This window comes from Pleurodeles waltl, chromosome 7, assembly GCF_031143425.1.
Source record: "Pleurodeles waltl isolate 20211129_DDA chromosome 7, aPleWal1.hap1.20221129, whole genome shotgun sequence".
Classification (NCBI taxonomy): Eukaryota; Metazoa; Chordata; class Amphibia; order Caudata; family Salamandridae; genus Pleurodeles; species Pleurodeles waltl.
The window spans coordinates 401928609-401944517 of record NC_090446.1 but is presented as its reverse complement, the minus strand read 5'-3'; the positions used below and the strand labels follow the sequence as shown (position 1 = coordinate 401944517).

General features: G+C 41.3%; 1 protein-coding gene across 7 annotated transcripts in view; it reads right to left on the bottom strand.

Moving 5' to 3' along the window:
• Positions 1-15909, bottom strand: part of PHF20 (PHD finger protein 20) — a 1394195-nt gene that overhangs the window by 1085018 nt on the left and 293268 nt on the right. For all 7 annotated transcript variants that reach the window (XM_069243878.1, XM_069243882.1, XM_069243883.1 and 4 more), the window contains one exon: positions 2900-3007. In XM_069243878.1, coding sequence (XP_069099979.1) covers positions 2900-3007 — 108 coding nt within the window. The remainder of the gene's footprint in view (positions 1-2899; positions 3008-15909) is intronic.

Sequence of the window (15909 nt, the reverse complement as noted above, 5' to 3'; positions counted from 1 at the left end):
ACTGAGCTATGGAAAAATTTGATGTGTCTGATATATTTTTGCCCCTTTTCTGTTGCAGGCAACAAGCCTACTCACAAGTGAGGTTTCATTTATATTGAAAGGCATGTGGGAACAAAGAATAGTACAACATTTGTTATTACCAATTACATTTCTATGCATCTATGCCTTCCAAATGCAAGCCAGTTGAAAAATGCCTCTGAATCACACGCTAGTATGGGTACACACAAATTTAGATGTAAAAAAAAAAAAAAACACAGCTTCTGAACTCCATAACCGGTATCCATCTCAGAAATACTTTGCTTTCCTTGCTGCCCATGTTTTATTCTATATATTTCACCATATAAAATGGTATAAAACTGGTACACCATGGAAACCATTGTAAGGTGCAGCTCAGTTGGGTACCTCAGATTCTTGGAAAACCTACCACCCTAGATACCGCCGCAGCCAAAAGGTCTAGTTGATGTAATAGTATATTGCTTTTGTAATTTGCCCATCATGACAAGAATTGACAGATGAACAATTTCACAAATTCCCATTTTCCCTACCTATTGTCACTATTTTTTGTATTTATTTCAACAGTACTTAGTTTCTAAGGAAAACCTTGAGTGGTCTACACTAATGACCACTTGCTGAATTCAATATGCAGTCTACCTTTCAGAATTCTATAAGCTTTCTTGGATAACCCATATGTTTCACACTGGTTTCACCACAAACTTAAAGTAGGCTGAAAGCACAAAATTTAGGAAAAATTACCTCTTTAAAAAAAATGTGAAAAGTGTGGGGTAAAAAATAAAATAAAAAAAATAAAAAAGGTTTTTTTTTTTTTTTTTTAAATTCAGCTCTGCATGTTCCTGAAACCAGAGAAGGTGACTTCAGCACAGCAAACCATTTGTTGATGTCATTTTTTAGGAGGAAATCCAGTCACTTTTTGGGAGAACACTTTTTCCTTTTTCCCACAGAATTTAGCTATATTCTAACTATATTCTCAGTCCACTCCAGGGGAATCCACAAATCCTGGGAATTTTAATAATCCACAGGGGGGAAAAAAAGGATGCATACTTGGCGTGGTTAAATTTTGGTGGTGGTGGTGGAGGTGGGGGTGGGTTATGAAGGTCTAACTACGAACAAACCTAATTAGCCGAAAAGTGCCTTAGCAGTTACGGGGTTAAAAGAACAGAGGCAGTCGCCATGCAGCAAGTAGCATGAGCTAGGAACATTTCTTGTGCAGATTTACTAGTCTTCTTAAAGCAGTTTTTCACTTATGGTACTACCACCAGGAAAGAGTCTGCCTTCTAAATACTTTGTGTTTGAGAACCAGTCAAGACTATAACAGGCAGAATTCTGAAAATACAATAATTTAAGTTAATTGTGGGTCAAAATGATGAAGGACCAAATAAAATATAGCAAGTCTGGTGAAGTGCCTTGTAGGTTGGAATCAAGGGTAATGCTGTGTGACAAGGTGGAGCGATGATTTGAACCATTAAAACATGGGCATGCTCCATTTAGATTACGGCTGTCCAACATTTGCCTATCTAAACAGCTCTTGTGGACCAACATTTAGTAACCTCTGATCTTGTTAAAGGGTGTTAATGTGTTGCTCTCTGCAGTCAACTCGCGCTATTAACAACCCCTGCCTCCTGCCTTGTGCTGTCAGTCGTGAAGGGACTTCACCATGTGGCTGGGTATAACATTATGCCTCTAGAACAGACAGTCTTGATCTGTGCAGAAGGACAGATGCCTTCCATGGGTAAAGAAGGGAATGCTGACTATGTAGAATGCACAATCCACATGGGTCATCCCACCAATCCTATGCTCAAACGAGTCATTCAGCTGTTGAAAGATATTTTAAGTGTGCTGAAGGTGATGGTGCAAAATGAGAGGACAGATCAATAATATTTGGGAATAAACAGTATAGCAGTAGTAAACGTATTAGCACCAATAAATACAATGTCACCAGGTACAACTACCTCCACTCATTTATGTCTCTCCAACACTTTCAATCAACTTGGAATGCAGCCAAACAGAACTATCTTACACCAAACTTTTAAGCTTTCAGCTTGGCTGAGCTAGTCTCAACATTCCAAAGAACTTCATCGCATTATAATGGAATTTCCTTTCAATAAAACACCCAAGCAAGGTAACATCAAAAGAAGCATGGCTATTCCAATACATACAGGAACTGAAATTCAAGAAACATAAGTAATGGTTAGAACTCTTAAAGCCTTCAAGGGAAGTTTGCAAGTGCTCGCAAAATTTCTAAGGAAAAGTTGCCAACTAACAAAAGATGCAATAAAAAAAAAATCTATCTCAATTTTTCACACACCCACTGGCCCTTCTATTATTATACAAGGCATTACTGCAGTGATATTCTCTGTGGAGAGGCACTGGGCGTACATGACTGCACACAACTTCAAGAAGATCCCATAAGGAAGGACAGACAAAACATTTAACTAAATATTTTAACCTTCTGACGAATATTTAATTTACTAGCCACAAAGTTGAGCTCTGCTGAACTACTAAGGCTGAACAAAATGGTTAAGGAAGGCTTATAAAAAGGCTGTACCTTCTTAGAAGTCTTCTAAAACATTAAAAAACAATATTAATAGTAGACACGCTGACCATACAATCTTCACTTAAGCCGGACTCGAGTACCAGAAAGTCATTTCTACCTTTATATTTTAAAGGTGTTTGAAGTAAAGACGTGCTCATGCTAGATTCTACGGCCAACCTAAGTGTTTGGTACCAAAAAAGCAGACATATGTGGGACAAACTTCACATGACATTAGCCCAGAACGGTATACCTGCATTTAATAACCACAAGCAGATTCTAGGGATTATATAAATTACCACAAATGTGCTTATATTCTATAAGTACAAGCCAATGTATTAAAAAGCTTACGCAAATTTTTCTCCAGCCGAGATCGTTTTGACTGGACTCCAACAGAAATGGAAATTTTGCGTCGCCTCAATGTCAGGAATATTGGTTGTAATGTTTGAGACGCTGGATCTACACATTGAAAACAAATACATAAACAGAATGTGAGACATGAAAACACAAACAGATATAACATCACCTTTATGATGGCCAAATGATGGACGTTCTCTCTCCTATTTACAACCAAAATCGCAGTCTTTTTCCTAGTGGCAATATTGAAACAGCTGCAAACAGCAGTTATAAAACCGAAGCAGCGTGGAGCCATTACAGGCTTTCACTGCGGTTCTGGTTCAATCTGTTGCTCCTGGACGGTATGTGTGGGTAATGGTATTCCAGGAACACAAAGTTAATGCACTTTCACTTAATAGCCAAGCTAGTAGTTTCAAGTTTATCTTATTGAAGTGTGCAGTTAATTAAAACCTCTGCACTAAGTGCTTACATGAAACCTATAAAAGAAGAAACTTTTTATTTTTTTTAAACAGAAAAGATCGTTGTGCAAGATATCAGTGTACAATTGGAAAAGAAGAGCAATTTGAGCAAGATTAAAACAATTTAAGTTCTTAGTGTGCTAAGTTCATCCATATGAAGGTATAGCTGCATCTGCCTAAATCTTGCCCAGATAAGTTATTGAAAATACAATGCTGAGCAGGTTTTGTATAGACAGGGTTGGTGTGTGTGTGCTCTAGTGTGTTACCCACTACCTTCTTGGATGCTTCTTGTAGTTACAGTGTAGCAGCTGGGCTAGCGTAGACTTATGCTGGAGAGTATCTTTGAGAGGGAATTTTAGATGAAAACAATAATAGTGCAGTGCATAAGAACATTTTAAATGCCTGATGTGCCAAATTTATCCATGCAATAAGAATGCAGAATAAGTCTAAGACTATCAGTTTTTGATAAAGCGGTGGTACAATCAAGATTTTGAAGACTTGTGCAAAAACCTGTTTGAAGAATCTCTGTGATGCCAGTTTGCTTCTAGGGTGGTAGGCGTAAAAGTGATAGTAAGCAACCCAGACACTATTTCAGAAACAATGTTTTAATCTGGGCTTTGATTGCAGTGCCCGGATACAGCTGAGGCCAACGTGACTTAAGACGCCATTGTAAGCGAAGTATGCAGTCTCAATGCAAATGCCTCCTTGTCTACAACAGCGGGTGTGTCTCGACTCTTGTTTACAATGGCCTTATCTTTGGAGTAGTTGGGTATTGTCTCCCGTTCGTCAGTTGGTCCAAGGGTTGTTTGAGAACTGGTCAGACAATCTCTGGCTGGGGAGAGGCTTCTTCTACTGATTTCTTCTCAAGAGAGGGCGATTCAGGGTTCCGCTGTTAGCTTTCTTTAACTTGTAGCAGAGTTTAACAATGGTGTCTTTGCTTTTCTGTAGTGTGTTTCACTAGGTCAAATTCAAGACACAACAGTGCTGGAGACGAGTGGTGCAGCAAGGAGAAAACTGACATGATGAGCTTGCTAATACCTTTATCCAAATGGACAGTCTCTGCTTCTTAAGGCTTTGCCTATGGAAGCAATGGTTGGAACTAATATGGCCTTGATTCGTTTTAGAAGGAGTATATGTTGAAGATGTTATGGTTGTGTTTAAGCGTTTGATGGATGTAGTGAGAGCTATAGCTTTACGGCGCATGAGATCCTAGAGTTACTTAAAGGAGCCTTTTATATCAAGCATCTTGCCCAGATATTTGTATTCTGTTGCAACCTCAACTTTATCATTTTCGATGTGGCACTCGTAGAGGCTCAATGACAGATCCCTCAATCGTTATTATGGACCTAATCAGGTTGATTTCCATTGCATTTGTGTAAGAGTATGATGCTGTGGCATTCAGAAGCCTCTGGAGGGTGATTTTTGTGTGGCTTAGTACTAAGTTGACCGCGTACATCAGGCATGGCAGCTGGATATTACCCAATTTGTTTTTTGGTGGTGGGGGGAGGGGGGGGGGTGCTCGGGTGTGAATTAATCTGGCCTAGGTTATCTAAGAAGGTTAAAAAAGTTGGGGCTAGCACAGACCCTTGCGTAGCCCTTGATGGGTTGGCATCTTTCTCTATAGGTGAACTCAGTCACCTAACTTGATTCTGACCCAGGTGTCAGAGTGGAGGATGAAAACTTGCAGCAATGGATTAGGTATGTTTCACCTAGCTAGTTTGCTCCACAGCTTTCCTCTGTCCACTCGGTCAAAGGCGACCTTGTAATCTATAAAAGAAATAAAGGGGCTGCTTAGATGCTCTGTGTTGATCGAATATCAAGGGTATGGCTAGCAGGTTTGTTGTTGTTGCAACTCCTTTTGCGAACCCTGTTTGTTTAAACAGAATCGCACTCCTTTCTGTTGTCCATGCCACTAACTCCTCGAAAAGACAGTTGGCAAAGTATTTTGATTCTGTATCCATGAGTGCTATAATTCTATAATTTGCAGGGTCTGAGTCGTTGCCCCCTTTGTAGACTGGAGAGATAGTGGAGCCTTTCCATGATAAGGTGATGGTGTTTGAGAGGTTTTGCTCTCCTATACTGACTCAAGATGGCTTGCCCACAATGATTTGTCCTCTTTGAAAATAGATTTTGGAATGCTGTTTGGGCCTGGAGTTCTATTTCATAAGCTTTTCAACATCTGGCGCTTAACTGTTGGTATCCAGATGTAGAGGGCTGCCAAAATTACAATCGTAGTGCTTTGAGGTTCAGGTGAGGAAGTTACTTGATTTTCTGTGACCCAACCCGGCATGGTGCAAAGCCCGAATGGATGAAATATTTTGATATATATATATAGAGAGAGAGAGAAAGAGAGCGAGATCTATATCTCAGTTCTCTTCTTGGATCTTAGCTGTAGCTTTTGTTTTGGATAGGTCTTTCATGTTTTTCACAGTCTTCCAGAATTATCACACCTCTTGGTGTTCAGTTCACACAAAATTTTGGCAGTTACCTTTTATTTGCCTCTTTTTTGGTCCCACAAATATTTTCTGTAGGCAAACTTGTACACTGCCAGTTTAGCTTTCAGTGTGTCATCATTGGCAGTCTTATGGTAAACACAAAAGGCTTGATTTACAATTTTGTTTTAGCTCTTGTTTTTTTTTTTATTGCTGTGTGTGTGTTAGTGGTTCTCAACACAGATGCCAAAAGTAGAGCTCCAGGGTGAACAGCATTCCAGCGGATCTCTTTTTGTATGGTAGGGAAAACTAGTTGAAAAATATCTTGTTGATAGCTAATGCTATTGCAAGAGGGGCTCCCATATCAGATTTTTAAACCATTGCCAGTAACTATAGGCCTAATTGATTCCATTCAGAAAATGTTTTCCCCCTTACTCTTCGCCAGGATTCAGGATTGGATCTCTGACCATAATATCTTATTGCCTTGTCAAGTGACCTTTTGCAGGAAGGTAGGCCCTTTGGAACAGGTACTTTGGTTTATGGTACCACCTGTAATGCAGGATTCATGCTGTTCCGTAAGAGAGCAGATCCACGGGGCTGGTCGTTGATGCAGTTGGTGCCTGCGGATGCAGGATAGTGACTCCTTCACTCCAAAGGAGATTCCTTCTTGCTTCTTGGTGCAGACTGAAGACATGCCGCCCTCAGTGGATGCACAGCCAGGGAAATGTTGCAGTTGCTGGAAGGAGCTGGAGAAACAATGTTGCAGAGCAACGTTATCGCTGGAACTGCAGATTGTAGGTTCCTGTGAAGTCCAGCTGCGGTACCAGTGGTCAGAAGTCAAAGTAAATGTTGCAGAGGAGTCCTGCTGGAATCTTGCATGTCAAATCTGAGGACCCACCCAAGAGAGAGACCCTACATTGCCCTAAAAGGGGGATTGGTCACCTAGTAGGGTGACCACCTATCAGGACGGTGCTGTGACGTCACCTGCCTGACCTGGCCGCTTAGATGCTCCCAGGGCCTCTGCCCACCTTGGATTCAAGATGGCAAAATCAAGTGGCCACCTGGAGGAGCTCTGGGCACCACCAGGGGCGTAATGATGGACAAGGGAGTGGTTACTCCCCTTTCCCTGTCCAGTTTTGCGCCAGAGCATGGACCGGTGCAAACCGGTTAATGCAAGGAGGGCACCAAATGTGCCCTTCAAAGCATACCAGTGACTTGAGGAGGCTACCCCTCGCAAGCCATGTAACACCTATTTCCAAAGGGAGAGGGTGTTGCCTCCCTCTCCCAAAGAAAAAACTCTGTTATGCCTTCCTGGTCAAGCAGCAAGAGGGCACAAATCTGTCCGTAGGATGGCGGCAGCGCAGGCTGCCTGGGAAAACCCTGCAAACTGGTAGGAGCAAAGCTGGGGGTCCTCTAAGGAGCCCCCAGAGTGCATGGAATCAAACAACCAATACAGGCAACAGTATTGGGGTATGATTCCGACATGTTTGATACCAAACATGGCTAGGTTCGGAGTTACCATTATGTAGCTGGGCATAGGTAGTGACCTATGTCGAGTACACGGGTAAAATGGCTTCCCTCCACTCACAAAGTCCAGGGAAATGGAGCTGGAGTTCACACACAGGCACTTGCACCCTGCCCTCTCGGCTAGGAGGGCCTGCCCCAGGGGTGACTTATAGTGATCTGGTGCAGTGACATGTAATGAAAGGGCGCATGCACCTTTTCACACAGGCTGCAATGGCAGGCCTGCAGACATTTTTGCATGTGCTACCATCGGTGGCATAATACATGCTTAAACCTCTGGGGAACTCCTGGTGCCCCAATTCCCTAGGTACCTAGGTACCATATACTAGGGACTTACATGGGGGCACCTATACTTGAAAAGGGGGGACCCTATAACCCTATCCTGCCCAGGGCCAACCAATAATCAAACACAAAAGAACGGCAGGTAGGGACAAATCCACTAATTAAAGAAAACTGTGTTCAATTCTGGTCCTTTTGGGTTAATTTCTTTCCCTTGTTTATTTCAATTATTCTAAAAAAAAGGGGGATCAGCTGTGTTTGTTCAGTAAACCTTCCATCACCACATTAATACAAACATACATGATATATACATAATATAAAAATATACAAAACGACACTCACAATTATGACAAATGATTAAATCTCTGAAAATTGACGGTATAAAAAGCTGAGGAGGGTTATGCCCCACATATTTTCATTGTGGTCACTACCATGAGATAAGAGTTGTAATCCACTCAATGCTATGGATGTGGGCTTTTACTGCACTTAGGTTTGTGACAGCTATATATTTCTTTCCACAGGTATTGTATGGTGCATATCAAGTCTCTTAATTATAGTATATTACTTAACAAGCCCACAAACTTGCAGGAGATATGTCAACGCGTTTCGGCCTTATCAGTCAGGGCCTCATCAGGACTGGAGAAGGGCAATACCATCTCTATAAAAATCAACAACAAACATAAATGTGTACCATTCATGTGGTGTTATAATAGTGATTATATCAGTAAAGTATGAGCCAGTGTCATCAAAAAACATGTGTGTCCCATCTTCCATTATTTCTCTTCACTAGCACCACTAGGTGGAGGGGTGATGTCAATTACTGAAATTATCAGTGTGCAAAAAATATTTATACAATATAAAGCATGTTCTCTGTTGTAAATGAGCATGCATTAATCACAAGTCGACCACCAACCGTAACTCAAGCACTTATTAGTTACCTTTAATTCATTTGAAAAAGAGCTACTTGAAGTTAGCCTCATTTACTTCTGAAAAGCCGCTCTGTGCCAGAGTTAATAAACTGGCCTGGGGGACTGCACTTGGCGCCGGGAGAAAAACCTCAGTCTAAAGACAAACACGAAAGCTCTTAACTATGCGTATCAAACAGCCACAGTTCATATGCCTGTAATGACATAGAACCCCAAACTTACCGCAAAAAAGGTAGCCGCATATGTGTATGTCTACAAATCTTGTCGGCTGGGAGAAAGTTGCTTATTCTCCGCATCTGTCTCGTGGCAACAACGCGTACCCAGACGCGCACTAAAGTATTACACCGGACGTACTCGCTCGCGTCTATTTCTGCCACTGTGGACCAGCTAGCACGCGTCTATTTCTACCGCTCTATGGGAACTGCGGCAGCCATCTTACGCGCACCGCGAGACTGAACTGCTCATACCGTGGGCATCCACTCTACATCTAATACGCTAATCAAAAAGATAAAACCGCACTAGTTAAAGCGTGGCTGGGTAAAAATTTGTTGGCTTAGTAGTTTCATCTCTCCTACTATACCACTGATATAAAAATAGAAGGTAAGCCCAGGGTGAGTTTGAGTAAAGTCCATGGGCAGCCATCTTGGGGGAAACAATCTCAGTTTTTTTGTATTAATAAAGTCAAAAAATAAGGATAGCTTAATGTCATGACCTGTGACATAAATGTTAATGCATCATCCCTCTTCTGAATACAGAGGGGATCCCCATCTCTCTCGAGAGCTATACATCCCAATAGCTACATGGTTACCCCATAGGCACTGGAGCTACAATGGTGATTACATGATCTACAAAATATCACTCTGTTAATCAAGACATTTATATCTTATACCTCTCTTTCACAGAATATTTGCTTCTCATCTGTCTCATCCGGCTCGACAGGCGGTATCGTACCATCAGTTGATTAGTGCCCACATTTTACCACAATCATTTAGTCCTGTTTCAGCGGTTTGAAATTTTTCAGTGAACCTAGCTTCCAGTTTCAATAATTTCATTGTCACTCCATTGTCCGTCCAATTTGGGTTGTATTACAGCTAGTACTGTCCAGCGTATATCTTCCGCTTTATGTGTGGATTCCAAAAAATGTTCAACTAGTGGTGCTCCTTTTACTGCACATTTAATTCTTGAACGGTGCTGCAGGATCCGTGTCTTTACTGGTTGCGAGGTTTGTCCGATGTAAGCTTTACCACTGGAGCACATAAGGAAGTAAATCACTTTTTTTGTATTACAGTTCGCAAAATCATTTTGTACATATACTTTGCCATTTATTTTAACCTCTTTAGTGTCTTGCGTTTATTGACATGCTATACAGTTGCCACATCTATAGTGGCCTTGAACTGCAGCAAAGATCTCATTTTTTTCTTTTTTTCTGTTTGTCTTTGTGCCGCCTGTACCCACTGATCTTTTAGACTACGTGCCTTCTTGAAAGAGAAAAGTGGTTTATCTATATTTAGATCATTGATAATTTTCCAATTTCTTTCAATAATAGAACGGGTTTTATTTGCCTTTGGGCTAAATGTAATTACACATGTAAGAGGGACCTCTTTTGTTTTTACTTTGGGGACAAGGAGTGTTTCTCTTGGAGTGAACCAAGCTCTTTTGGCTGCTGTTTTAACCAACTTTTTAGGGTAACCTCTATCAATTAGTTTTGTAATCAATTCTTCTGCATTACAAAAGTAATCAGTTTTTTCAGTGCAGTTTCTTCTTATTCTTAGGAATTGCCCATATGGCAAAATTTCTTTAAGTGTTCGTGGGTGCCCGCTAGAGAAGTGTAACAGTGTGTTGCGGTCTGTAGGTTTTTTATATAGGCTAACTTCTAGTTTCCCATTTCTATTCCAAATCCATAGGTCAAGCAAATTGATTTTTATTTTATCTTTACTCACGAAGGCACGTAGTCTAAAAGATCAGTGGGTACAGGCGGCACAAAGACAACCAGAAAAAAAGAAAAATGTGAGATCTTTGCTGCAGTTACCAGCAGTTCAAGGCCACTATAGATGTGGCAAATGTATAGCATGTCAATAAACGCAAGACACTAAAGAGGTTAAAATAAATGGCAAAGTATATGTACAAAATGATTTTACGAACTGTAATACAAAAAAAGTGATTTACTGCCTTATGTGCCCCTGTGGTAAAGCTTACATCGGACAAACCTCGCAACCAGTAAAGACTCGGATCCTGCAGCACCGTTCAAGAATTAAATGTGCAGTAAAAGGAGCACCACTAGTTGAACATTTTTTGGAATCCACACAAAGCGGAAGATATACGCTGGACAGTACTAGCTGTAATACAACTCAAATTGGACAGACCATCAATGACAATGAAATTATTTAAACTGGAAGCTAGGTTCATTGAAAAATTTCAAACAGCTAAAACTGGACTAAATGATTGTGATGAAATGTGGGCACTAATCAACTGATGGTACGATACCGCCTGTCGAGCCGGATGAGACAGATGAGAAGCAAATATTCTGTGAAAGAGAGGTATAAGATATAAATGTCTTGATTAACAGAGTGATATTTTGTAGATCATGTAATCACCATTGTAGCTCCAGTGCCTATGGGGTAACCATGTAGCTATTGGGATGTATAGCTCTCAAGAGAGATGGGGATCTCCTCTGTATATTCATAAGAGGGATGATGCACTAACATTTATGTCACAGGCCGTGACATTAAGCTATCCTTATTTTTTTACTTTATTAATAAAAAAACTGAGATTGTTTCCCCCAAGATGGCCGCCCATGGACTTTACTCGAACTCACCCTGGGCTGGCCTTCTATTTTTATATCAATGGTATAGTAGGAGAGATTAAACTACTAAGCCAACAAATTTTTACCCAGCCGCGCTATAACTAGTGCAGTTTTATTTTTTTAATTAGCGTATTAGATGTAGAGTGGATGCCCACAGTATGAGCAGTTCGGTCTCGCTTTGTGCCTAAGATGGCCGCCGCAGTTCCCATAGAGCGGTAGAAATGGACGTGTGCTAGCTGGCCCACAGTGGCAGAAATAGACGTGAGCGAGTACGTCCGGTGTAATACTTTTGTGCGCGTCTGGGTACGCGTTGTTGCCACGAGACAGATGCGGAGAATAAGCAACTTTCTCCCAGCCTACAAGATTTGTAGACATACACATATGCGGCTACCTTTTTCAAGGTAAGTTTGGGGTTCTATGTCATTACAGGCATATGAACTGTGGCATTTTGATACGCATAGTTAAGAGCTTTCGTGTTTGTCTTTAGACTGAGGTTTTTCTCCCGGCGCCGAGTGCAGTCCCCCAGGCCAGTTTATTAACTCTGGCACAAAGCGGCTTTTCAGAAGTAAATGAGGCTAACTTCAAGTAGCTCTTTTTCAAATGAATTAAAAGTAACTAATAAGTGCTTGAGTTACGGTTGGTGGTCGACTTGTGATTAATGCATGCTCATTTACAATAGAGAACATGCTTTATATTGTATAAATATTTTTTGCACACTGATAATTTCAGTAATTGACAACACCCCTCCCCCTAGTGGTGCTAGTGAAGTGAAATAATGGAAGATGGGACACACATGGTTTTTGATGACACTGGCTCATACTTTACTGATATACTCACTATTATAACGCCACATGAATGGTACAAATGTATGTTTGTTGTTGATTTTTATAGAGATGGTATTGCCCTTCTACAGTCCTGATGAGGCCCTGACTGATGAGGCCGAAACCTGTTGACATATCTCCTGCAAGTTTGTGGGCTTGTTAAATAATATACTATAATTAAGAGACTTGATATGCACCATACAATACCTGTGGAAATAAATATATAGGTTTGTGACAGCTAAGTGCAGTAAAAGCCCACATCCATAGCATTGTGAGTGGATTACAACTCTAATCTCATGGTAGTGACCACAATGAAAATATGTGGGGCATAACCCTCCTCCGCTTTTTATACCGTCAATTTTCAGAGATTTAATCATTTGTCATAATTGTGAGTGTTGTTTTGTATATTTTTATGTTATGTATATATCATGTATGTTTGTATTAATGTGGTGATGGAAGGTTTACTGAACAACCACAGCTGATCCCCCTTTTTGTAGAATAATTGAAATAAACAAGGGAAAGAAATTAACCCAAAAGGACCAGAATTGAGCACTGTTTTCTTTAATTAATTAGTGGATTTGTCCCTACCTGCCATTCTTTTGTGTTTATGATTACATGGGGGCACCAGCATGCCAATTGTGGGGTGCATAAAGTCAGGAACAACCAAATTTAGAGGGAGAGAGCACAGTCACTGGGGTCCTGGTTAGCACAATCCCAGTGCACACACTCAAAAACACACTGACAGCAGGCAAAAGGTAGGGGTAACCACCCTAAAAAGAGTTCTTTCGTACACAGTTTAGGATTGGTACCCTTCCTGTGGAATCATTCACGCAGAATTGGACCCCAAACAACGACTCAATGTGTCCTAACTGCAAGTTATCCACATAAAAACATAGGTCATGCCCTCTTTGTCTGCCTGGGTTATGGTATCCCGTGACAAAAATGTATCAAACCAATGTGTAGATCTTTAGGGACCCGTAGTGGTTTCACTGCGCCTAGAATTCTTACATCTGATCCAAATCCCTTATATGCATGCATCACTGCAAACTTCTTAGGGTGGATTTGGACTATTAGAGCTAGATCTTGCTAGGATGTTTTAAGGAATGCCAATTTTATGATAGCCTTTCTGATTTTCGAATATAGCCTTAGAACCCGCCATAGCGGGCTCTACTGGCTATTAAAGGCCCGCTCCCGTGTTAAATGCCTGAGCCGAAGGCGAGGACATTTAACAAGGGAAAGGGCCTTTAATAGCTGGTAGAGCCCGCTACGGCGGGTTCTAAGGCTATTAGAACATTCTGCCACTCAGGGCAGAATGTTCTATTTAAAAAAATAAATTGCTCACGGAGCCCGAGGGGATTAAAATCCCCTCGGGCTCCGTGAAGCTTTGTTCACAGCTGCTGCTGTGAACAAAGCGAACATTGGAATGTTGGCGCTGCAGGCTTTTACCGGCCAGTAAAAGCCCGCTGCACTCCATTGTTTTCAATGGAGCTGCCAACTTCCAATTTTCTAATATCTTTTAGATGTATTTTTGACCCAACTTAACTTTTTAATATCTTCTATTGGGGTTCACATTTGCGGTTTCACAATTTATGGAATCTTACCCTTGTATGCTGCGAAACTTGATTGGGACGGATTTATTTTATTTATTTATTTAGGAATGACTTTTGTGACTATTCCTTAAATAAAGCTTAATGAAATTGTTACTAGTGCTTCTTCCTGTAGCTACATGATTGCCGATAAATTATGTTGTAAATTGCTCCCAGGTAGTGTGGGAGGCTCATTATCTAGAAGGGCTGTGAGTGAACCTTGGACAGCTTCAGATAGATCGTGAATTGTTTAAGACAATTCAGTCTCATTTATTGTGAAGATACTGCCTTGCATTGCACCTAATGATTTGTGACTGTCCAGGGAAAGAGCAAGGTATAGCTCTTGCGGTAAGTGATAGCTTTCATCCCTAGGTGTTACTGAAAAGCTGTCGACAAAGTGTATGAGTGGAGTAGCAAGCACTGTAAAGTCTATTCAAGAGCAAGACTTATGGGTGTGGTAAGTGAACGAGGGTGGGCTGCCATGTTGAAAGTGTCCATGGATAGCTAGTAAGTTCAGGAACACTAGTTCTTTAATGAGCTCTCTGCCCTTTTTATCGTGCCTGAAGGCAGTTTTGAACTTGTTTGGGGACCATCCCGGAAGCGTTCTGTGCTTCAAGTCAGTCTTAATCTTGTGCTGAGCCCAGCAAGTTCATATTGAAATCCCGAGAGAGGATTATTTCTGTGGGCTGTGGTCCGTCTTGTAGGTCTGTAATTTTTTTTATCAGGTGGTTTATGATTGTTTCAGTGCTACTATAGGGGGTATATATAGGTTTATAAGTGCTAAGTTGAGCACCCGTGGGCCTTGTTTCAGAGAGGTTAAAACTGCTTGCAGGCCACTCCATTCTGTTAGTTTCATGATGTGATTGCCTTTTAGAGTGGTTTTAAATGAATTGCTAGACGCCCGCTTTGTTGGGCGCAGATGGCTTCTTTTGCAGCCAGAACTGAGAAATTAATATAACCTGGAATCGCGGGCACTTTTTCTACCCATGTCTCTTGAAGCATGATATTCTGTGAAGAAAGCAAACATTTCAGTCTCATTGTCTGCAAATTGATCTGTTCCATGAACATATTTGAAGCTTGCTTGCCCAATCGGTCTGTGCTAAAGTTGTGGGGCCTATTCATGCTTTGGTTTAGGGCTCCTGGAATCCAGCTCCGATCATGGTCTTGTGTTGGCCCTCTATGGTAGTCTGGTGAAGCAAGGGTGGCATGAGAACTGAGGGGCATCGGTGATTTGTTCCATGTGCTCCTCAAAATCGAGCTTGAGTGCTTATGTGAGATGATGGGAGACTGATTCATTTTATGAGTTGCTAGAACTAGAGCATATGCCGGTGACACAAAGATCTCCCGGTTTTTAGTTTATAAATGTTTTGGCAGCCTTTAGTTCCTGGTTGGCGGCTACAGATGATAACCGGGTTGCCTTGGTAGTTTCATTGATTTGTCCTGATGTTGGAGTCATGAACTCAACCAAAACAATACCAGCTGTAGTCAAGTTTGAAGTTTCTGGAATTCGTCTTAGTAGTAGGCGGTTATTGCCACGGTTGAGTAGGTCAAAACGACCTCTTGATTGATACTATGGATACATTAGGATTACTTTGCTGTCTGTTGTGCCGAGAGATGGGGCTTCAATGTCATTGACGTTATTCTCAACGGCTTAAAACTGCTGGACCTCTATTCTGGAAGGTGGCACTTTAATTTCCAATTACCCAATGAACTTTACCACAATGGTTATTGGTTGCAGTTTGATATTGTCCTGGAGCCTTATTTTGACTTCTGTTGAGTTAGTTGGGCCCCTGTTGGGCTTAGTGTTTACAACAGTCGTTGCCTGATCTGTCCCAGAGTTTGGCTTATTGCTTCTTGATTCTGGGGATATACCGTTGGGGACTTGCATAGCCAATGTGGCGTCTGATATGCAAGTGCTTACTGAATTTACAGGCTTTCAGGCCTTTTTGAGATTGCTTAGGATGTTGTCCAAGACTGCAAGGAATGACTTCAATTTGTCTAGGATTGAGAGCAGTCATAAAGGCCTATTGGGAGCATAACGTCTGCTGCTTTTAGAGCTTTAGTTATAGGGCAATTGAGATTGGCTACCTCTGTCTTGGTCCCAGAGATAAAAATTGCCAGGGTGTTCAGTAACTTTAGCTGAGTATGCATGTTTGTGGACTGGTAGTTGAGAGC